At 38.5% G+C, this 24017-nt stretch overlaps 1 protein-coding gene across 5 annotated transcripts in view; it reads left to right on the plus strand.

The window, feature by feature from the left end:
• Window positions 1-1093: 1093 nt before the first annotated feature.
• The window catches only part of RBM26 (RNA binding motif protein 26), a 52572-nt gene continuing 29648 nt past the window's right edge, over window positions 1094-24017 (plus strand). For 3 of the 5 annotated variants that reach the window (XM_054162993.1, XM_054162995.1, XM_054162997.1), the window contains exons 1-6: window positions 1094-1560; window positions 15593-15711; window positions 16219-16355; window positions 17280-17368; window positions 18024-18262; window positions 21015-21275. In XM_054162993.1, coding sequence (XP_054018968.1) covers window positions 1490-1560; window positions 15593-15711; window positions 16219-16355; window positions 17280-17368; window positions 18024-18262; window positions 21015-21275 — 916 coding nt within the window. In that variant the 5' untranslated portion in view covers window positions 1094-1489. The remainder of the gene's footprint in view (window positions 1561-15592; window positions 15712-16218; window positions 16356-17279; window positions 17369-18023; window positions 18263-21014; window positions 21276-24017) is intronic. The other 2 variants (XM_054162994.1, XM_054162996.1) reach the window with 1 other exon arrangement.

The raw sequence follows: 24017 nt of genomic DNA on the forward strand, positions 1-24017 counted from the left end.
CTAGGGCTCCCTCTGCTTGTTATTCCAACTCCATGTGACAAAGGTAGGAATTCAGGCTACTCATATAAATTGCAAACTCAAGCCAAGACCATGGTTGCTGTCTAAGTCAATCACCTAAAGTTCCTTTCTGTTTGAAAAAAAACAGGCAGGCAGCTTGAATGTCATCCATTTGCTTTACTCACCTTTGTTCACCAACTGTGCAAAACATCTCACTTGGGAGTTCAGGCGAGATACTGGTCTTTCAGAAACCCACCAAGCTGGCTGTGGTACATTGACCCATGGTCATTGCCTTTCTGCACAGCTAATCCAGGCTTCCAGCGAAAGCAGCAACAGGCATGAACTTTTAATGGGAAGGCTCTGCACTGGTGGGCACTGGTTTTTATGGGTCCAGACCACGCAGCCCCAGTGTTATTACCTCTAGGGGTGACCCAGCAGCCACGTGAGCTCAGCTTCTGATCAGCTTCTCCGTCACTTCCACCTTGCACAGCCCAAAGCAGCTGGAGAACCACCATATGCAGGCCAGCATCAGACAGGTGTTGGCATCAACCAGCCCACAGCACTGCACCATCCCACCCCATACAAGGCTTACATTGGGATGAGATTGGACTTTGCTGCCCATGCTCATATTTGCAGGTAACTTTTCTACTCTGCCCTTAAAAAAACAAAACAAAACCCAACCAAAAAAAACCAACCCAAACCAACCCAACCCAACCACAAAACCCAACCCAACCCAACCCAACCCAAACGAAAACACCACACCCCCCCCCCAAAAAAAAAAAAAAAGAAAGAAAGAAAAGAAGGAAAGACCCACAAAAAAAAACCCCAAGCAGCGTTCACTGTGCACCTCTGCTTCTCCAGGGCACGTTTCCTTACTAGAGAACATTCCCGACTACCGGGAACATCCGGCAGAGGCGGACAACACCCGGTCCTCGCAGGCGGGCGGCGGGAGGCAGCCCCCCCGTGGGCCGCGCCAATCACAGCTGCTGGCACGGCCGCCTCCCCGCCCGGCCCGGCAGCCACCGCGCGCCGTCCGTCCGCGCGAGACTCTTTAATCTCGCGACGGCGGGGCGCCGCCATCTTACCCGCTCGCTCGCTCAGTCCAGCTCTGCGGCTGAGGGGAGAAGGGGGGTGGTGCGTTTCTCAGCCGCGCTCAGAGCTCCACACTCTTCAGGCCCGTCGGCAGGACTGTCCTCCGCCCGCCGTTGAGGCGGGAGGGAACTGCGGACAGGCCAGACGGCCCTCTTCTGTTCAGGAGCGGCGTGAGCGGGACCCGCAGGGAGCAGCCGCTGCTTGGCTGGTTCCGCCCCCTTCGTGTGGCTGGGCCTCCGGCCTCTGCCAGGCGCTCTCTGCCGAGCCAAGAGGCAGCCGCGGCCTCGGTGGGTGGAGAGAGGCGCGGCGGGAGCCGGGGTCCCGGCCGGTGGGGCGGCGCGGACCCCGCCGCCGTTGTTGCTGCTGCTGCCGGGGAGGCGGGGGGCCCGGGCCGCTCTGGATGGTGGTTAAAATGATCATAGAAAACTTCGAGGCGCTGAAATCCTGGCTCAGCAAAACCTTGGAGCCCATGTGAGTAGTCGCAACCCTTTCTCTCTCTTTCCCGTCCCCTCAAAAATAAACCGTCCCTGGGAAAAGACGGTGGTGCTCGTAGTCGGGAAACGCTTTGCCGAAGAGGCCCGTGAGGACATCCCAGGAGATGCCCTCCATAGCGCCCTTCTTTCCTCGTCGCCTTCTATAGGGGGCTACGTCGTTCCCCCGCTCTACCGGCGCCGACCTCCGCCGGGAGGTAGGACCGTCTTTCTCCGGAGGATGCAGCTTCCCCCCCCTAGCGACCGCATTCGTATTTCCTTTTGTAGCCCTGGGTAAGCGGGAGATAATGTGTCTGCGTGTGCAGCTCGCTGTTCCCTGCTCTCAGCCCCCGTAAAGGCCAGGTTAACAACCATGGCCTGCCGTCCTGGCCATGGATCTTCTCTGAGAGAGCTCAGGTGCTATTGGGATGATTTCAAGGATCCCGAGATCATAGACTCGTCGTACGTCACTCTCAGTTTTCAATATTTGACGTGATCTTGTTTCCCTTCCCCCTCCCCCCCCCCCCGAATAAAAATTGCATCAGTAGAGCGCTGGGGAGTAGGTACCTCGGAGAATAATTTGTCTGTTTGTGAATACCTACTTGGCCTCTAAGCATAGCATTCATATGAGTAATTGGATTTCTTCTGCAAATAGTCAAGGTCTTCCTTCTCTGATTTTAGTGGAACCGAGACGTGAACTTGGTTTTAAAGGTTTCATCTTCTCTAAGTATGGTGTCTGTAGACATTACAGATCAAAGCACGCACTGGACTTGTCATTCAGAAACACCGTTTTAACATCTCTGAATTGAATGATTGAAGCCTGATTCGAGTCAATAGAACTTAGACATTATTTTTGTTAACTTCTGAGATGTGTGTCTACTGTTGTTTTTAACTGATGCTATGAAATGGGAGTTGAAAAGGCAGTATGCCTCCATGGCCATTACTTAAGTATAGGCATGTATATGTATACTTTGTACGGCTTATGCTGAAATAACTTGAAGTTACTAAATGCTGGGACAGTCTTAGAAGAACTTCACTTAGGTTTTGGGGATGGGTGTGGTGTTTGTAGGGTCTGCTGGGCCTCATCCAAACCGCACTGAAATGGATGAATCTTGAACTTAATTTCGCCAGACTTTGAATTAAACCTGCAGCATATTATGCTGAGTGTCTTTTAATAAAGGATTTTATGATTAAGAAAACAAATCTTGTAAAGGTGTAGTTTTCGAAAGGTGAGTTAATCTTTGTCTTGGGTCGGTGTAAGGTAACCTTAGAACAACAGCAGGTTGTGTTCTGTCGTAATAGAACTAGCTAGTCCTCTGGTGCAGAATGCTCCTTTTTAGTCTCTGGTTACTTGTATGATTATTCTGTTAATGGCAATCAGCAGTTTGATACCTGTATTTAGAGTGTGCCGTTCAAAAGGCTTGGTCTGGTCTTTTCCAAAATACATGTTGGTAATTTGAAAGGGTGAATTACATGCACTTAACTCTCAGTTGGTCAGCAGCTGGGGATTGATAGTTAGTTTCAAACAGCAGTAAGCATTTAAAAATCCTGTGAAATCTGAAACTGGAAGTCTTTTAGTGGTGTTTACAGGAGGTTTCAGCTCACTTCATAAGCCTTTTCTTCAGTAAATACATTAGGTTCTTTGGATTTTACAGGTCTGTATTCAAAACTAATTTATACAGTTTTTATGCAGTTTCTTGAGTATTATTTATAAGGAATTGAAGCTTGACTTTCACCAGTGAATAATGAAAGTTTCCTGTTTACAGTATAAAAAGCATCTAAAGCTTCCCAGATAGTATTTAGCTAGAGGTCAGTACGGCTCCTCATTTTTTTCTACCAAGCTTCATTTGTTTGTCATTTGTAGTAGTAACTTCTTAATCTGGTAGTAAACTCTGTTCTGTGTTTCTCTATTTGTCTGAATGTTGCCCTGTGATATCTGCTAGCGATAGGAGTTGAAGGGTGAAATTGGGATTACCAGATTTTGTGATCAGTGCAATTTTTTGCTTTTTAGTGCTAAAAGAATCACCGTGTTTCTGTTAAGTTTCACGTGGTGCGTGAGCAGTTCAAATGTGGTTCTTATGCTGGAGAATTATATTGTGGGGTCAGGAATTGCTGACTTGGAGTATGTTGAGTTCTCTGAGTTTTTGGCTTTGGATGGAAGCAAGCCAGCGGGGACTCTTAAATAAAACTGTCATTGAGTTTTGTGCAGTTTCCTATGTAACTGCATTATTCTAGTAAATGTTGGAATTGGTGGAGAAGTATTATTTCCTAGCAGTCAAATACTCTTGGCTCTGCTTCTGATCTCAGCTGTCTGAAGTTTGTGCCTACAGCTATAGCTTCTGGCAGTATGAAAATTCTAGTGTGCAGTTCGTAGAATGTAACTTGGTGCAGTACTAGTACAATGAGGATCTAAGTGCTGGCTGTCTAGAGGTGTTACCATAGCCTGGAAATAACATCTACCTTGTCTTTTCCTTAATGATACGAAACAAAAAAAGTGCCAACTGTTCTTATCTTGTGGCTCTTTCAGAAACCTTTATCTGCAAGATAAAATGTATTGGAACCTTATGGAGATGGTGTATAGCTTTAAGGAGAGAAGTGCATTTAAGAAGATAGGTAAATAAATTTTATACACACACGTATAGGTCTTCATTTATCTAGAGTTGAGTAGTTAGAACATCCTTTATTTCTGACTACCTAGCAGCTTTTAATCAGGATTTATATAGCTTGTTCCAAAGGCTGTAACACAGGTATTTCTGAAGCATAGTGTAGCACCTAAGACCCTTAATGGGAACGTTGTGAGTTCAAGCCTGCAGTGGGCAGTAGTGCCCTCCCTACTCTAGTCATGAGGTCTGTGGTGAGAGGTTGGATTCGATGATCTTTGAGGTCTCTTCCAACCTTAGTGATACTGAAAGAGCTTCAAGATATTTCAGAACTAGAAGATAGAAATATCCATAAAGATTAGTTCATTTTGTCATGAAGTTTTATCTTTAATTATGCTAAAGCATTATCAAGAATGGTAACTTTTTAGTGTAATGAAACATGTATTCTATAATTGTAGGGACCAAAAATCATTCGGTTGCTGGATTACATTCATGTGGTGCCTCTGGGAAACACTCTTCATAGTAGACAACAATGTTTGGAGGAATGATGGAGGATTTAAGTTTTGGAATTTGTTGTTTGTTTGCAGTGCGTTGTTGGCATTGTTCATTTTGAACTGCTCTACTGCTTTTTTCAAGCAAAGCCTTGGTGATGCTCCATGCAAACAGTCTTTATCTGCATCTGGTCTCGTTGCAGTGAAGCAGAAAGTGTAAATGCTGCCATGCAGTCCAGCACTGCTTCAGGGGTGGTAGTTCTCTAGTAACTTTCTACAGCTCTCCAAAGAGGCTGCTTTTGTGGTTTTGGAAATGCTTTTTGAGTAGCTCAGTTTGGTGTACTGAATACTACTAAATACGCACACAAAACCATAACAGATGCAGTTATGGGACTGTAGTAATTAATAGTGTAAACAAAGTGGCAAGAGTACTTTTGTGCTGTGGCTGCTGTGTATTTGACTGGAACTATCTTGTAGGTTCAACTACAGTCATCTTTTTAAAGAAGGTTTTTGTTGTCATTGTTGCTTGTAAACAGCAGTATACTTTTTCTAGTGTTACATGCTTCCTGTCCATGGCATGGTTCCTGTTAAAGTGTTTGAAAATAACGTTAAACTTGGAATATAACCTTACATCTTGTCACTTCTAATTTTCTGTACTAATAAAGTCCTTGCTGAGCCATGTCTATAATGATAGATTTCTTTTCTGCAAGTTAATTTGAGATCCTGTATAAACTCTGTATGTAGTCCTTGCTGGAATATCTGTGTTGGCAAATTTCTGAGCAGAAATGTCTTTTTTTGGTTGTGTATTTTTATTTTTTATTTGAAACTCTACTTGTGTAAAAGAATCAGCTTTTTTGTACTAAAGCTGCTCTCATCGTTTTTCATTTTAAGACTTCATGACGTTCTCCCTGTGCCCTAGTTCTTTCCAGTGCAAAATTGTCTTGTTTGTAATTACTTTGTGTAAAATAAAATTAATTAAAATCTTTTGCTGGGCCACTGAATTTTACTTACAACTTGATGAAGTCTCCCCCCTTTTTTTTTTTTTTTTCAACTTCACTGTATTTACACTTTTATGAAGATTTACTCACATACCAAATTAGACTTGCAAGGAAGACGAAAAAATACCTAAAACAATATTTATGCAGTTTATATACATCCATTAAAAATGAAACTTTTTTTCCCTATTTGTTTATTCTGTAAGTGATCATGATGATGTCAGGGGGATTTGATACAGTTTTTGACCAAATTGATAAGCTGGAAATATGAGAAAGGTAAAATATGACTACTATTTATTAAATATATGTAAAAAAAATCTGAGCCAATTTGATCCAGGTTCCTTTGCCCAATCGATGATAGGTTAATTACACACAATAGGATGCTAATGAACAGTGGAATAACAGTCTAGAAAAATCAGAACTTGCGGTACAGAGGAACAAACTAGAAAACTCTCATAAGCGCAAAAACAAACAGCAATGCTGCCCCGGGTGGCAAGATGCACCACCTTGGGTTCAAAACAGAGCTGATCAACAGGTAAACAATCTATAAACCTTAGAAATAGCCAGGTAAATTAGTGTAAGTTACTCACAAACAGCTGAGCTGTTAACTACCAAAACCTTTGCTGTATGATGCCATACTCTTGAGTTTGTGTTTGTAATCCAAAGGGCAGGAATAATCCAAAAGGTAGTATCCAAAATTAGAGGAAGTGAGAGAGAGTGAGACATGCTGCTGTGGTGGTGATCTAAACACTATGCTGCGGGAGTGGGGGAGGAGAAGCCCAGAGCTTTAAGAGAGAGGCTCTGAAATCTTCCCATATAAATTCCCTTTTTGAAAAATGAACGTCCCAATGGTACATTAGCTATTTAAATCCCACCGCTCAGTTCAAAATGTCTGGCAGGCAAAAGTGCACACGCCTTCTCTCATAGCCTCTGACACGTGCAGTTGCCTCTCTGAAACGTGAGGCTTGGGGTCCAGCTTCCACCCCCTCCAGAAAGCCTTAACGGCACCTGCATGTTGGCTCCTCGACCTCAAACCTGGACCCTGCAATGGGATGGAGGAGAAAGGGCAGTGGCCAAACAGGTTCAGCTGGCTTGTTAATGCCTCTTCCAGGACAGGAATAAAATCCAAATTGTTTAAAGGATGTTTTGAATATATTTATCATGGGAATATTTTATGATAAATAGTATGCTTAGACATTCAGTTATGCCTTCACTGTTCTATTTGTGTTTGTTATACTTAACAAAGAAAGGTTGAAAAGCATAATTTTTTGGCTGTTGGATCCTTGCTTAATTGTCAGTAGATTATGACTTAGTTATCTTCACCTAGTTACTTAAGAAAGGTAATGGGGGAAAAAAAAGGGTTTAATACTGATGTAACAAATAGGCCAAAATACTGAAAGAATAGAAATAGAATGAAAAACTTCAGCATTCCGTTCTTCTACATGTAGCATGCCATCTTGCCAGTTATGCTTATTGGCCCACCAGGAAGTTTCAGTCTTGTTTCCTGTGAAAATTCCTAAAAGCAATAGCTGTTTCTTTTAATTTCACTTACTCTGTTAACACTTCACATTAAGCTATTAATGACTAAGATACAAGACATACTGTCTTCAGCATGTCACTGTCTTAACACTAGTGAAGTTACTCTCCTGTAATGAGGAGTAACTCAGGGAGAGCTGCTGTATTTGAGAAGTTGAGATTCCTAACTTAACACTGCTGGTACTGCTAAACTTTTGTGAAAAATACTATGATAGAAATAAAATATTGCTATTATAAGGTGTAGTTGAAAGGAGAAAATAGAGGAGAAAATTACTCTTATTATAGGAAACCAACCTTGTTCTTGCACTGAGCATCACCAGCAAAATGGAACCCTTTGGCTACATCACAAGTCAGAGACACTGATGATTTTTGCTTTCTGCATTGAATGCATCTTGGATAGCCAGCATGCTGACAGCTGTTCTGCCTCATGAGAACTGTCCTGAATCTAGGGGTGACATTTAAGCCTCTGGTTACTGGTTGCAGCTCTATGAACATGTCAGATCTGGATATTGTGAGAATTTAGAACTATTGTAATGTTATTGGTAATTTACTTAACATCATTGGAAGCTGTAGCATTCCTCTGTATTTCTATTACTTTCAATACTGACAAAAAATTAATGAAAGCAAACATTTTAAGTGGTCCCACTCCTTTACAGTAGTGAGAGATCAAAGCTGGATCTGCAGAATGAGTCCATCATTCATTTTAGTTACTGACACTGTTGCTTTTAATAGTGGATTTATTTGGTTGGGGAGTGGGTTGGGTTGGTTGGTTTGGAATTTTTGTTTGTTTGGTGGGTTTTTTGGTTTTGTGTTGCAGAAACACAACAGAATGGTACAACTGCCTAAGTTACGCAAGCTGCTCTGCCCGACGTGCAACATATGTTTTTCTTCACCCACTCAGCCTTGCAAACACAATATGTGTCTCTCAGCTTTAAGATATAACCATGTCCACCTTGGTTTGTGTCAAGAGCTGAGCAGTGTTCTAGAGAACTATAACTTCAATCTGTAGGCAACAAAATTTGTCTCTGGTTGTAAATTCTGAGGTTCAGAGTATGAGAAATAACTTGTACCTACACATTATTTCCTTTATGGAAGGACCATTTAGTGTCTGGAGGACTTCATACATGCCTTTGCAGTTTCAATGTACTGTGATATTTTAAATTCGTCAAGGACGAAGTTCCAGGACTTGCAATACATCCATTTTAAAAAATGAAGGAAAAAACACTAGGTAGTTTCTGTTACCATTTAAAGTAGTGCACTCAACACTAGCTATGTCCAAGATGAAGTCTAAATTGAGGATCTTGGCATTAGCTTGAATTAAAGGTGATGAAATACATCTGAAATGAACAAATACAATGATCTAATGATTATCGGTTTCTTTTGGTCCTCATGCTTCTCCCTCCCCAAAGTACATTTTTTTCCCCTTAAGTGAGTAGCTGTGTTCATTTAAGGAAAACTGTCAGATTACAGTTTGACAGCTTCAGTGTGGGGATTTTTTTTTTGCCTTCCAGATGGTGAAAAGGTTACATGTCTTATAGTTAAACACTGCTTCTGTATATCTGCCTTTGGGAATTTGCATACATTTTGTGAACATTATCACCAGAGGGCAGACTTTGTAACACTACTACATTATTTTTTTTTAAAGACACATAGAAAAGTATGAATTTAATTATATTGCCAGAAGCTTAAAAAGAAATCAGATTTGTTTTCCATGTGATGGTTGAATTGTTGTCCAATACCTGTAAAATTTAAGCAGTGGTTTCTTGTGCAATGCCAGTGAGATTTTAAGCAAAATCAAGGGTTTTCCTCCTGTTAAACCTATTTATTTAATGTTTACTACAGCACCATAGTACCAGGTCTGTATCAAATACTGCAGAAACTACTTTAAAAGAGAAAATCACCAGAAATAAATACTCTTGTAATGTTCCAGTTCTAAGTGGCCACTTTACTTATTAAGAACTGACTTAATTGATGAATTGCAGTATGAGGAACTTCACTGGAGCACTGGACAGGTGTATATTTTTTTCTGAGAGGCAAGTATCTGGGTTTAGGTATTTCAGATTTCCCCTCAGGCTAATTTGTTAATACTTTGTAAGGCTTCAGATTGATATGTATGAAGGAAACCTAGAATATGTATCTTTACTCATTCTGTGCTTTGTCTTGTTTGAGAATGTTACTTGACGAACTTGGACTACAGTAGGATAGACAACATCAATAAACTATTTAAATATGTGAATTTTTCAATTATTTTAGCAACTTCACAGCTATTGTTCTTGAGTCCACTTGCCGTTTTTTAATTCCTTGCTTTTTTTCTTCTTTCTCTTGGTTTAAGAATTCATCAGATGTTTGGGGTATTTTTTGCTGTTGATGTAAGTATTTGAACAGAAGTCCTAGTGGTCTCATAGTTGGTATTTGCTTTGTGGAGAGTTCAGGACCCTGTTAGAGACACATGCCCAAAGTCCTCAGTTGATAGTGGATTATTTAGTCCGACAGACTCTTTCAGACCTGCCTTCCCTTTTGATACCTTTTCCATTAAAAATACTCAGACATGCTATTTGTTTGTTTTGGTTTTTTTCATAGTGATGCTTGAAACAAATTTGTAGGCGCTAACTTGGTAAAATATGTCCTTAGCATACTGTACTCAAAGTTTGTGTTTATTCTTTCTTAATACTTGAGGGGTACTTAATGTGTGCTTATATTCAATGTCTTTTAAAATAGTTTTTCTGCAATATTTATGTACAAGGGTGTTTTGCTGGTTTAGCTGTTCTGCCTTTTTAATTACTTTTAGCTGTTGGTGAAATCTAAGTCAGTGTAAGCTCTGTTCTTAATAAGGGGTTTTATGTGTACAGATACACCAGTAAGATCCAGCTTTTGCAAAAAACTTGAATATGTATTCCATATCCACTGAATTTAAAAGTTAAGGCTGATGCCTGTAATTGCATGGTGATTACAAAAATCAAGGTGGGTTCTCAAAATATGTTTAGTATTTAATATTTTTAAAAATGTCAATCTGAATGTTGATAAATCAAGTGGTGGTTAATGAATTGCTAAGTGTTCAAATAATAAGAAAACTCTGACCACACAGAGAAGTGAGTCCTCTCCAGCTAAATTACTTTTGCTTTCTCAAAACCTTATTATTTAAAAATGCTTATATTTTAAGGCTTAAATTTGCTCTTAACAACTTAAACATTCCTCTTTATTTTCCTTATTTGAAATGATAATTTCAAACCATGACTGCAAAGTAAGTTGATGCGAGAAACAAAGGATTTTGAGCTCTTCTGTGAGGATTTTTGGCCGTTGTGAACTCTTGCTTTTACAATTAAGCATGATATTTGATTGTGTCTTAAGTTTTAAAGTTTTGGTATGGTGCTTAGCAGTTGGAGTTATCCAGATCATTCTCTGAAGACACATGTAGAGCTTTAATAAGATAGTCCTTTCATCTGCGCCTGTATTTTAAATATTGGTTATTAAAGCAGGATTACAAAAGCAATCTCCCATATTTAGTAACAGAGCAGTAGACACTGCATGTTCTCTGATAGACTAGACTCTGCAAAAAAAGCATTACTAGAGGTAAAAACATTTAACTTTACTGGGTAGGGTCATATATTCAGAAAGTGAGTGTAGAAAAGTGTACTGCAGTGTTTAAATGTATCAGGAACTGGGATGCAGATGGACTACATAATGTTTAGAGGTCCCTTCTAACCCAAACCATTCTATGATTCTATGTACTTGCTGCAGTGGAAATGAGTGCAGTTGCTTGTGCCAGCTGTTGGTTAAGGAAAACATGAAAGAGGAAATGGGAGAAATATATCTCATTATTGTTGTTTATTACTGCTTGCAGCACATGCCTACAAAAAGTTGAGGGGACAAAGAGATGGCATTCAAAGCTGAGAAATGTTTTACAGGTTTCAGTGCATGTGACTTTTTCTAGTTGCAAATTTCTAGCATAAAAATGAAGTTATGTGTAAACTTCAGTCAGCTTTTAACACACAGATTCCATCTACATTCAGGTCTGTGATGTGACACTGTATTCAAGTTAAGCTAAGGATGCAAACCTGTGTCTAATAATTGTAAATACTCAATCACTCTGTGAACAATAGAATTGAAAAATAGTATTCTTAATTCTGAGTGCAACTTAGGCTATTTGAAATGTGTAAGTGGTATTTTGGTTAAAAAAACACCTAGGTTGAACTCTGAATTTGTTTTATAATCTGCAAAAACATAGCATGATGCATACTGTATGCTAAGTTCTTAGGCTGACCAGTATATTTTGCTGATGACATCACTGAATAAAATAGCATTGAAAGAGGCTTAGAAGAACTGATAAATTTAGCTTAAAATGGTCGAAAAATTTGTGTATGCACAAAAAAAGGTAGCGCAAACACATTGCATATTTTCACATAAAAAGTCTGCTGTTCTGTAAGAAAATAATGCAAACTGGAAAATGTAAGGATTTGTTTATCAGAAAAACTCAAGGCACCTACAGTCCAAGCCAGCAGGTTTTGTCCCAACAAAAGGATAGAGAATTTTTATGCACAACATTTCAGAATTCAGAAAGGAATTGCTTCAAAACCAGCAGTTCTTTCCAAACAAAGCTATTAACGATGATTTCCACAAATTGAAACAATCATGGTCTTTACAATAGTGTGGAGGAGACATCAATTCGTGGGTGTCTTTGAGCTTTCAACGGACATAGAGAAGTCTTCTAAGTCAGTATAGAAAGAAAAATCAGCTTTTTGCTGGGTAATGATCACTTGAAGTTTAGTTTTAAAAATGGAAATAATACAAAATCCTACTGTCAATTTACACAAAACATTTTCTCCATCTCTCTGTACCACAAAATGCATTTTATTCACTATTGCTTAGTTGGTATTAACTTAAAGTAATTTGACAGTATTTCTGAAAAAAACTTGCTGAGTAGCCAAAATAAATATTCTTACTGTTATGTGCAGGGGAATTTCTAGACTAACACTATGTAATAGTAATAGAGTTCAGTACAATTTCTTGCATTGTTCATATGTGCTTGTATTGCACAGGAGAATGTGATTCTGCTTTGGAACTTATAAGTAACATTTATGTACACTTGAGTGTGTCTTGGAGATGGGTGGGTAGATTCAAATTCTGAGGTTACTCTAGCATGGACAGTATTACTATGATTTCCAAGATCATCATGGTGGGGCGCAGTGACAGCACTACTTACTCATTATTTTTCAACCATTTTTGTTTGCTTGTGTTTTGAAGTTTTGTTTGTCTGTGGCTGGTGGTTTTTTGGAGTGTGGTTGGTTTTTGGTGGCTTTTTTTTTTTTTTTTAACACCTTTTGGAGTCTAGGTGGCTTTTTAGACAAGATTTTCCATTTTCTATACTGCTCATGAGAGAGGAATTACTTTAAACTGAATACTTGTAGTGTATTATCTAATTTCTGTGGTGAATAGAAAGGAGATGAAAAGAACTGGGAATTGCCATGTGAAAATATTCTCTTCCTCCTAAGTTGTTTTCCTGTTATAACTATACCTAGATAATATGAAAATAGCACACTAATTTTCTGAGGCATGATTCAGCTTGAAAGTGGTAGAGGATTCAAAAAAACTGTATTATAGGTTGGACTTGATAATCTCTAAGGTCTTTTCGAACCTGGTTAATTCTGTGATTCCGTAGTAATACTGCTGTTGCATTGAGGAACAGTAAAAAAATAAATAACTTTGCAAATTTGAGCATTGCGAAGTTATGAAATGTTGACCTTGGGATCTTCTGTGTGCTATACCAGGTAAGAGCTCTTCATTGCAGCCTGTGATGAACAGCTCTTCAACACCAGACTTTCTGTTAGTATGTTTGGATTATGTGCTTAGGTACTAATAACATAAAATGACTTTGCAGACCTACCACTCTTGTTGTAGGTGGTTATCTGCCTGCTTCCAAAATATTACAGGAAGGATCTGAAGGTGCTGGAATGTGTCCAGAGAGGAGGGCCATGAGGATGATTAGAAGGGTGGAGCACCTCTCCTATAAGGACAGACTGAGGGAGCTAGGCTGTTTAGTCTGGAGAAGAGAAGGCTCTGAGGAGACCTAATTGTGGCCTTCCAGTATCTGAAGGGGACCTACAAGAAAGCTGGGGAGGGACTTCTTAGGGTGTCAAGTAATGATAGGACTAGGGGGAATGGAAAAAAATTAGAAATGGGTAGACTCAGATTGGATATTAGGAAGGGTGGTGTGACACTGGAACTGGTTGCCCAGAGAGGTGTTAGAAGCTCCATCCCTGGAAGTTTTTAAGGCCAGGCTGGATGTGGCTCTGAGGGATGTGATCTAGTGTCAGGTGTCCCTGCCCATGGCAGTGGGGTTGGAACTAGATGATCCTTGAGGTCTCTTTCCAACCCTTATGATTCTATGATGTGGTGCTTGCATTTTTTCATCTGAATGGGGTAAACTAGGTGTGATAGTTGAAGGAAAACATTTCTGAAGAGTTTTCAATTGATGTCTGGTCTGTTTGTTTGATTAGCAGGGTGTATTTGCATTTTGTCAGTTTACTGCATGCAGGCTGTTCTGGAATGTGGATTGGTTGTGACCTCTCATCTCCTGTATCTATAAATAATGCAGACTAACACAGAATACTGCGGTACCTCCCCTAGCAGCTCAAGTTGCTTTTACAGCATGAAATTCTGCTATTGCCTATTTTCTAGAGGGTGCTGAGTTGTTTGAAGCTCTGACCTTTAACTTCAGAGCACTCTATGCTGGGCCCAAACTATCCAGAGTATCTCAGGATGGATGCTGACAAATCTGCTTCCTCTGCTTATTGGATATGTTTTCAAGGAGGATGCATCTTGCTGTGCCCGAGATAATATTTTGGGGAGAAGAAATTGCTGGTGTGATATAATAATGTATTTGGTTTCTCCTACCCAATGTCTAAAAGGCCTGTCATTTAAATGATCAATATTCAGATTTGTAATTAAGATCGGCAGTGAAATTTCATTTCTTTTAATGTGGAAGAAATTGGGAACTGCTGTTTTATTCCTTTATTGTGACTAGTGGACTTCTGTGTTAGCACGGTAATATGTGTGATACTCAGTGTAACTCCCTGACTACTGCTTAATTTTTCTTATTTCCCCCATTATTTTTGTTGAGGAAACCACACAATTAGGATGCATCAGTGCAATTTTTTCCCTTTTATTGTAGTTTTTAAAAACACTGGTACTAACTTTGATCACCACCAAAACAAGCTTAACTGTCTATCACATGACCAGCACGTGTGTGAAATCCTGCGTTTTGTGGATTCTTCAGGGTCTTTTTTGGTTTATGCTAAATAATGGGATTAAATAGTTCAAGAAAATGCTGCTGGTCTGCCTGATAAACCAGTATCTTACCACTTTATTAGTTACTGGCTTTGAATTATGAAGTGTGAAACAGTGTTTTGCAGTATTCTCATTTGCTTTGGCAGGTTTTGCTCTATAATACCACTACAGAGTTCAGTGTAGATTATTATTCACAAAGCGTTAAAATAAAACTACGTAAGTTATATTAAATAATGTTCTACTTACTGTGCAAATACAGCTTACTTGGTTCTGATTTTTTACTGATGTGTACAGGACCATCAGCTTTTACATGGGAGTGCTCCATACTTAATTTTAGGCTGAATTTAGATGTCTGAAATGGATAATAATCCCCTAACTTTCCCTTCCTCGTGTGCCTCTCATAGTGATTTCTGTGCTAATATAGGAATGCTTTTACTGTAAGCTTTTAAAATTATTTTCATGTTTTAATGATGTTTATATGTAGGTAGTAATATGATTCTTTAAAAATATTTTTAGGAGAGTCTCAGTTTTTAAATTTTTAAAATTTATTTATAGCATAAATCACTTCTACTTTATCACTGTATTCATAGATTCATAGAATGGTTTGTGTTGGAAGGGACCTTGGAGATCATCTAGTTCCAACCACCGTGCCATCAGCAGGGGCATCTTCTGCTAGACCAGGCCCCTCAAGGCTTGATCCAATCTGGCCTTGACCACTGCAAGCAAAGGGGCATCCACAGCCTCCCTTTTTCCTTGTGAACAGTCACGCAATATTACACTCAGAATTACTGATTTCATCTTTGTGAAATTGTGGAAGTATTTGTTGTATTTGTAATTAGATTTAAGACAATTAGGCAGTTGAGGCTGTTCCATTCTAAATAGTTCTAGTGTGCTATAAGGTGTTCCTTGAAATACTTTTTGGAAACACTCTAGGCAGTTACTTCTCTAGAAAAGAAAGATTGTGCTTAACAATCTTGCATATCTGGACTCTTGTCTTAAATGCCACTGGGTGTTCTACAGTTGCTTTGATGGGAAATGTTTTGATGTATTAGTCATACCAGTTTCAGACATAAACTTATGTAATTTAATTCTGTCTATTTAATTTTTTTAAATTAATATTTTTGTAGATGTGATGCAGATCCATCTGCCCTAGCTAAATATGTTCTGGCGTTGGTAAAAAAGGATAAAAGCGAAAAGGAGCTGAAGGCGCTGTGTGTTGATCAGCTGGATGTATTTCTTCAGAAAGGTATGGTCTTTGGCCTGACTGAAGAGACTGTCATGTTTAATTCATTCAGACAATCTTTTAGCACAGAATCATACATTTATTTCTTTATTAGATTTATTACTTTTAACAGTGGAGTAACTCGTTTTATAAACCAGTTGTATGCACAAAATGTGTATATTGTGTGTGTTTTATGTCTCTTTGTATTCCTGGAAGAGTATTACGAATATTAAAGAGTTAATGCCATCAGTGTTGGAGCTCGGTATGTATTCAAGAAGTATTCTTCCAGGTGTTTTAATATGAGACATTATCTAATGTCTCAAGGATTGAAAACTTTTGAAACGTCATTGTTACTGACATATTTCTTGACTCAGTAAATGTCCTTTTTAATACCATTTTGTATAATCATGTAATTTAACTTTTTGTTGAATGCTAATTTTGGAGATGGGGGTGGCAGATATTTATTTATTTTAAAAGCAAATTGTAGCTGAAGGTTTGAGTAATGAATGCTTGTACACTCTTTACTTATAGAAACTCAGATATTTGTGGAAAAACTGTTTGATGCTGTGAATACAAAAAGTTACCTACCTCCACCAGAACAACCATCATCAGGAAGCTTGAAAGTAGAATTTTTTCAGCATCAAGAAAAAGAGACAAAAAAAGAAGAGGTAGGCATTGTTGTGGGGTTTGTGGTTTGTTTGGTTTTGGGGGGGGGTGTTGTTTGGTTTGTGTGGGTTTTTTTCTATTTTTCATTTTTCATGCATTTCTTTTCTCCTCATCCTTTAGTTTCCTTATATTATATTGCTTTTATTATTTTATTAATGGTAGTCTCAAAAGTTACACTATGCTATTAAAATACGTCTGAAGATTTTGTGCCTAGTACTTTGAGTGCTGCTACACAATTTTTCTAAATATATGTGTGTGCTTCAAAAGTAAACCAAAATGGTTCTGACTAGGCAGATGTCAATAAAGTTACCAAGTAGCATATAAATTCCAGTGCAACCTATATTAATTTTTTGCTGGGAATTGCCATTGGAGTTATTACACTCTTTAATTCAGCATAAATCCAGGCTGCCATTCCAAATGGCAGTGCTTGTTCCTTCAGGTGCTCGATCCAGGTAATGACTTTATTCTGTCACAAGTGTTCATGTAGTTCTTTGAGCCAGAAGGGGTTTGTCCTTTTCAGCAGCAGCCTAGGTTTGGCTGCATGAAACTGTTTAACCATGAGCTGAAACAGCTAACCTTCTGATGAAGAAAAAGACCTCGCTGTGTCGATTGTTGAATATTCATGTCTTCCCAGATCTGTCACTTCACCTTAGTATGGATTTTTGTTCACTTGTGCAAAAGCAGAAGTATTTTTAGTGCTGCACAGTAAAGACTACTTATGCTCCTTCATTTTCTCCTAATCCATGTTTTGAATATTCCTAGAAATAGAAATCTATTGGGTTACAAAGATTCTCTAATTGCATTCGACCAAAAATGTCACTGCTGACTTTGCTCAGCCTGTTGAGGTTTTGGTTTTATTTAATTGTACAGAGGTCTCCATTATAGTATACTCATGTTTTGATCCAATTCATGTACTTGAAATTCAGATCGTTAAAGAGGAAGAGCGAGAGAAAAAGTTTTCTAGAAGGTTAAATCACAGCCCTCCTCAATCAAGTTCTCGCTACAGAGATACCAGGTAATAAATTTTGCTTAACCTTTTGTATAATAATAGTAATGAAATGTATCTGGGTTTTTATGATGTTTCTAAATGTTTTCTTTGCGTATTACCACCTAGCAAGCCTAAAAATAAGGCACTCTGCTTTTATGCATGTGTAGTTAAATGATGACTATATAAGTCTAAGCTGTCTGAGTTGTGCACAGCTATCACATTTGACTTCTATGATTCAGTTTTATGTTAAATTCATGGTTTATGCTACAATACTTACTCTGCTCAGTATTGAGATTGAATTGTGATAATTTTAATTTAGAGCTTTCTCTTTAGTAACTGTTACCTTTTTTATATTTCTGTGGCCATTGCAATCCGTTTGTCTGAGTCGTTATTTCTGCCTGTGGTGGGGAGGGGATCTGCCCCAACCCATTACACTTTCCAACTTAGGAAGTGCAGCATTGGTCAGAAAAGGAATTTAGCATGTGTTAAATCTTACTGATAGTAAAGTGTAACACATAAATCAAATTACAGAATTTTAAAAGTCTTCTCATACTACAGGAGTGGCCATAGTAACTTTTCTCTAATTTTCTGTTGCTGTTTCTTGAGGTTTCTGTTGGTAGTTAAAGTTTTAAATTACAGATTAATAATGCTTATGATTTTACTCACAAAATTGCATGTTTAGAAGCCGTGATGAAAGGAAAAAAGATGAACGCTCTCGGAAGAGAGACTATGACCGAAATCCTCCCAGAAGAGATTCCTATAGGGATCGATATAACAGGAGAAGAGGGAGAAGTCGAAGCTACAGTAGAAGTCGAAGTAGAAGCTGGAGCAAGGAGAGATTGCGGGACCGGGATCGAGACCGGAGCAGAAGCCGGAGTAGAACACGAAGCAGAGGTACCAACAGTTGGTCTCTAAAATACGGTGAATGTCGCCTACAAAATTTAGAAACTAAACTTAGCAAGATATACCAACATTTCTTCTGTTATTTTTATTACTTTGTTCAAATGTAGCTTGTTTTTTCTATGAAATTAAGGTTTATGTGATATATTTTCAATGCTTCTTTTCCACTGTCTCCTTCCATTCTTCTATAATATGTTTGACTGTGGTGGCCACTTTTAAGCAGTGTTGTAAGAGAAGCAGAAAAATTCAAGTTAATTATATGTGATTACATTGTAGGAAACTCAGAATCATGTGGGAAGATGCAGGAATTAATACCTATCTACAGAGGTAGAACTGAGAGAAGTTACACATTTGGCAGCAAATGACTTGTCAAGCAGAACAATACAGCCTCTCCTCTTTTCATCTTGTCTTCTGGACATCATAGGGAGGGGCTGAAATGATTATAGTAAATATTTGCATATGCACATATATGTAAGACTAAAGGCTTCAGTACATTAGCTTTTGAAACCAAACTTCTTCAAAAACAAAGCTCTTTATTCAGCAGAAAAGAGTGCTTTCTCCCCCCACAGTAATTACTGATACATTGGAAAAGAGCATTAAGAGTAATTTTATATCTTTATTCTGTGTTAGACAATATAGATAGTGACATAGTCTGATTTAAGTCTCCTGTGTCTTATTTTACTTTGTGTAGAATGGGCCTTGGTAACTCATCCATAAAAGTAGGAATGCAGAGCAGATACTTTCCAAACAACTTAGGAAGAAGCAAGTTAAAGAACATGTAGCAGTTTAACTGAAAGATTCCAGTGTAACCAAATCTTAAAGATTATTTTACATAAGCTGCAATGATTATATCTTACAGTTAAGGATTTGTTTCTTTTTCTAAGCACGTTAAGGAAATTCTGTTCTACCCACACGTCTGCCATACTTAAGACATTTTTATTACTGTCCTTTCAATGTGGGGTTGAGTCTACCAAATGTTCTACCTCATGATCTTTCTGAATATGGATACCTGACATTTATTTGAACATAATATTAGAAAATCAAGACACTAGTTTGTACGCCGAATAAAAGGACATACTACTGCTGTATCTATCCAGGAGTGTTCTACACCTGTCAGGCACTCTTACTTCTCTAGTCACGGCATAGCTTTGCATGTGATAAATACATGCATTTGAATGCAGATAAAATGAAGGTAAACAACGTGATGATACAACTAACAGTCTTGCAATGTTTTATATGTGTAACTTTTGCAGTGTTTTCAAGTGGTGATTACCTTGTTCTTGCCCATCCCTTCCTTTTTTTTTTTTTTGAGTAACTTTCCATCTGAAGTTTTTAGAATATATTTATCAATATAGAACATATACTGTGCTTGAAGTTAAACAGGATTTATGCTTTACTGGGGGAATAGGTATTTTTAAAATACACAGTGTCTGACTGTGTACTTTCAGATTGCTATTTTTCTGCTTAAATCTTTGGAACATAGAATCACGTTTCCAAACATTTCACCAGCTTGTCAGGATTTTGCGCTTTCTCAGGGGTGAATTTCCAGGATTCCACTGCCCTAAGAATTTACTCAGATGTTCCCATACACCCTGCCACTCATCATTATTCAGCATTGTGGCAGATCTCTCAGTGATATTCTTAAGAAAGTCCTGTATTGCCCTGCTCTGCAAAAACTCTGGCCTGCCAGTATCCAACACAGGAGCATCAGAACTGTAAGCCATTCCCCTGAGATAAAGGTTGTCACCAGAAGGAATATATACAAAATGCCAATGCACCAGAGCTGGGTCCCAGCAGAAAGCAAATACTCTGACATAGTGAACACAGCACAGGAGAAAAAAACCCCAAAACTATATAAAACTTTTAACAAGCTTCAAGCCTTAGTTGAATCCCCTTGTTATCTCTTTTTTGTTATCTCAACCCTTTGTGTACTGCTAAAATTGACTGTCTTAATTAAAACAGCTACTTTCGCTGCACCATGTTGGGTGCCCAAATATATGTGATGGTTTGAATTGGAACAAAATGGGTCAAACCAAACCAGTGGATTAACCTGGCTGTTTTCCCAACACAGAAGTGAGGGAAAAGTGACACACAAAAACCCCTGGAATTCAGACCAAAAAAAAAAAAAAAGGTGAGAGAAGAATAGAGTTTATTGATCAAGAATCAGATAAATGTGGTACAAAATGCGTAACTATCCTAGCCTATTTGCAGAAGCATGTCACAAAGCACCAACAAGCAGAAGCAAGCAAGCCAAAAACCCAAGCCATAAAACTACACCCCCATGCCTCCTTGTCCCCCTACCATCCAAGCAGAAAAGACCAACACCCAAAAAACCCAGAGGCAGCAAATGGCACAGGAAGCCTTCTGTGTTGCAATCTGAAAGTCAAGCCCCATAATACTTTGCTTCAGTCAGCACTTTAATTTTTAAAGCTGGCATGACTCTGGCATGGTATGAATAACAACAGCAGGTTCAATTCAATCCATGACAGCTGGAATAGACCTCAGAATGTTACGTGTTCCAACTCTACTTCTCAAAGCAGGTTGCAGTTTGAGCAGGTTGCTCAGGAGCCTATTCAGTTGAGTTGTAAGTAACTCTAATGGTGGAGACCACAGGCACTCTGGGCAACCTCTGCAGCATTTCAATTAACATTTTTATACTTCGAGGTTTATTAATATGGAATATAAATACTTAACGCAGGCTAGTGGCAGCTTCTTTTGAAAATGTGCAAGAGAAATCCTCCAATGTAATGTTGTTGCTTTCTTTTTCTTGCAGAAAGGGATTTGGGAAAGCCAAAATATGATATGGATAGAACAGATCCATTAGAGAACAATTATACTCCAGTTTCTTCTGTGACAAATATTTCATCCGGCCACTACCCTGTCCCTACACTGAGCAGCACTATTACTGTTATTGCTCCTGCTCATCATGGAAATAACACTACTGAAAGCTGGTCGGAGTTCCATGAAGAGCAGCTGGACCATAACTCCTATGGAAGACCTCCACTGCCAAAGAAACGTTGTCGAGATTATGATGGTAAGTCTGTGTTATTGGTTCCTGCAACTATGATTGTCCCCTTCATGAAAAAAATGAGGTAGTTTCCTTATCTCCTTTAAGACTGTGGGGTTTTTATTGCACAATTATTGAATGCAAAATTTATCTCATTTTTCATTAACTTAGGCTTTCTTTATTAGTGTTTCTATAAGTTTTTTTCAGTTATTAGAATTATTTTATATAGATGAAAAGTAATATATTTATACAAAGAAGTTAAAAATCCAGTATTACCTAGATTTTCTGTCATACGTCATGTTTAAGCCAAATACTGCATTGGATAATTTTGACCATGAAGAAGAGCTTAGTGACCTAATTTTTTATTATTTTTTTAAAAATTATTATTCCATCCTGTTGAAGAGTAATTTTTAACTGGAAAAGTCTAAAGCCTGCAACTTCATGGGCTCATGTTAACTCATATTTTCTGTGTAGATGCTTCTTAAGCACAAAACCCCCCATAATTTTGTCTTAGGCTATTGTTTTGCATGTCTTGTGCCAAAATCAGCACAAGAGACTGCTGCAGTTGGCAGTGTCTTAACTGGATTCAGCCAGTTGACCTGTTAGCTCACAGGAGTTCACATTTCCCCCTGTAGTTTTTTTCTGATTTTTTTTTTTTTTCCTGTTGCTTACCACAATGACTAGTTTAAGATCTAGGCCAGTTTACATTCAGAATTATTAGTAGAATAGGTTAATTTTATTTTATTTTTTTTTAGCAAAAAAAAAAGTGAAAGGCTGAAATGTTGGCAGAGTTGTACTTGTGAAGAATTGTTTTTCCAGTATAAGGCACAGCAATACTGCAGAGCAAGTAGAATTGTGGAAGTTTGTTTGAAGTTTTCTTCTGATGCAACCAAGCTGTAGACAGTTGTGTCATAGTCTCCCAGCTCTACAGCTTTTTAGAAAGGAACTAAACGTGCAGGCTAGTCTACTTCTGGAGTAACATTATAAGGGATGACATCTTTCACAGAGTGCCTTCTATAATAGTACATGGTTTCCAGTTTCTGAGTACAAAGCAAATGATGATGTTGGAAAAACTTGATGTAGCTGTCATCAAAATTTTACTGTTTGATGTCCCTCACCCCAACTCTGTTTCTCTATTTCTGACTATTACTAAAATCTCTAGTAGACATCTCTTCCTTTTGCTTTTCTCATGGTTGTTTGTGTCTTCTAAATTCATAAGATCATCTCTCACTTCTGGTCTTCCTTGCTGTGCTTTCACTCTTCTCTGCAGAACTTAATTTTTCCTTAACATTTCTATGTTACATGTTCCATAACTTGCTAAAGAGAGGTAATACAACTACTGAGCATCCTGTTTTGCAAGTGGACACTCGGCTTTCTATCTCTTATACCAGAAATTGTTTTGAGCTTGCCCCTCATAGTGCATTGTATAATCATTGGGTTTTTGGTGGGTGGTGCTGCTAAACAGATATATCGTGGGTTTAGGTTGGAAATGACCTTTAAAGGTCATCTAGTTCCAACCCTTTTGCAGTCAGACAGGAAGTCTTCAATTAGACCAGATTGCTCTGAGCTCCATCCAATCTGACCTGAACTGTTTCCAGGGATGAGGCACCCACCATTTCTCTGGGCAACCTGTTCTAGTGTTTCACCACTTCCACTGTAAAAGATTCCATCCTTTTATATCTATATAAAATATATGTGTATGTATATACATGTATATAGTCTAAATCCACTCTAGTTGAAAGCCGTTACCCCTCGTACTGTTACTGCAGGTCCTATTACAAAGTTTGTCCCCGTCTTTCTGTCAAGTGGTAGAACGAGATGAAATGGCCTCAGCTTGTGCTCCATTCAGTGGAGGTTTAGGCTGGATATTAGGAAAAATTTATGGAAAGAGTAGTCAGGTATTGGAATGGCTACCTAGGGAGGTGGTGGAGTCACCGTCCCTGGAGGTATTAAAAAAAAATGTGTGGACATGGCACTTCAGGACATGGTTTAATGGTCATGGTAGTGTTAGGTCAACGGTTGGACTCAATCTTTGAGGTCTTTTTTGCCTGAAATGGCTCTGCAGTTCTTCTAGGCCCACTTGAAATACCTAAAGGCTGCAATAAGGCCTTCCCAGAAGACCTACAGGGAAAACATCTCAATATTCAGCCTTTGCTCACAGGAGAGGTGTTCCAGCCCACTGATCATTTCTGTGGCCCTCCTTCAGACCCACTCCAATGTTTTACTTGCATGTAAAGAAAACCAAAAGTGAATATATATTCAATTTGACTTGTATGTGTGTATTTTTTATTTACATGTATGTGTGTGTATATACACACACACAGAGTACATATGTAAATAACATAATTTTCTTTCTCTTACATAATTTTATTAAACTATGGCAAAATAATTCTTACTGAAATAATTGTAGAAGAGAAAAAAGAACTGGCATGTGTTTTTTCATGTTAGAATTTTATGATATTAACTTCTCTCTCTAATAAAGTTTCTCAATGTAAGTATCTGCCCATTTTTACTTAGAAACCCTTCATTCTTCCCTTTCACAGTTTGTTACAATTTGGTACAGGATTATATTTTCAAGCAAAATTTGACTCCTGTATGTATTCTGCAAGAATATCACGGCAGTCTCTGTGCTGACTGTTAAATGCTCAATTTCACTTTCTAATAGAAATTTCTGCTGGTATGTGAAGCTTTTAATTTACGAACTGCTGCATTACACATAGAATGTCTCATATCCGCTCTGAATCAAAGTACAGCTGTTGAATAGTAACA

This window comes from Dryobates pubescens, chromosome 7 (assembly GCF_014839835.1).
Source record: "Dryobates pubescens isolate bDryPub1 chromosome 7, bDryPub1.pri, whole genome shotgun sequence".
NCBI classification, from domain to species: domain Eukaryota; kingdom Metazoa; phylum Chordata; class Aves; order Piciformes; family Picidae; genus Dryobates; species Dryobates pubescens.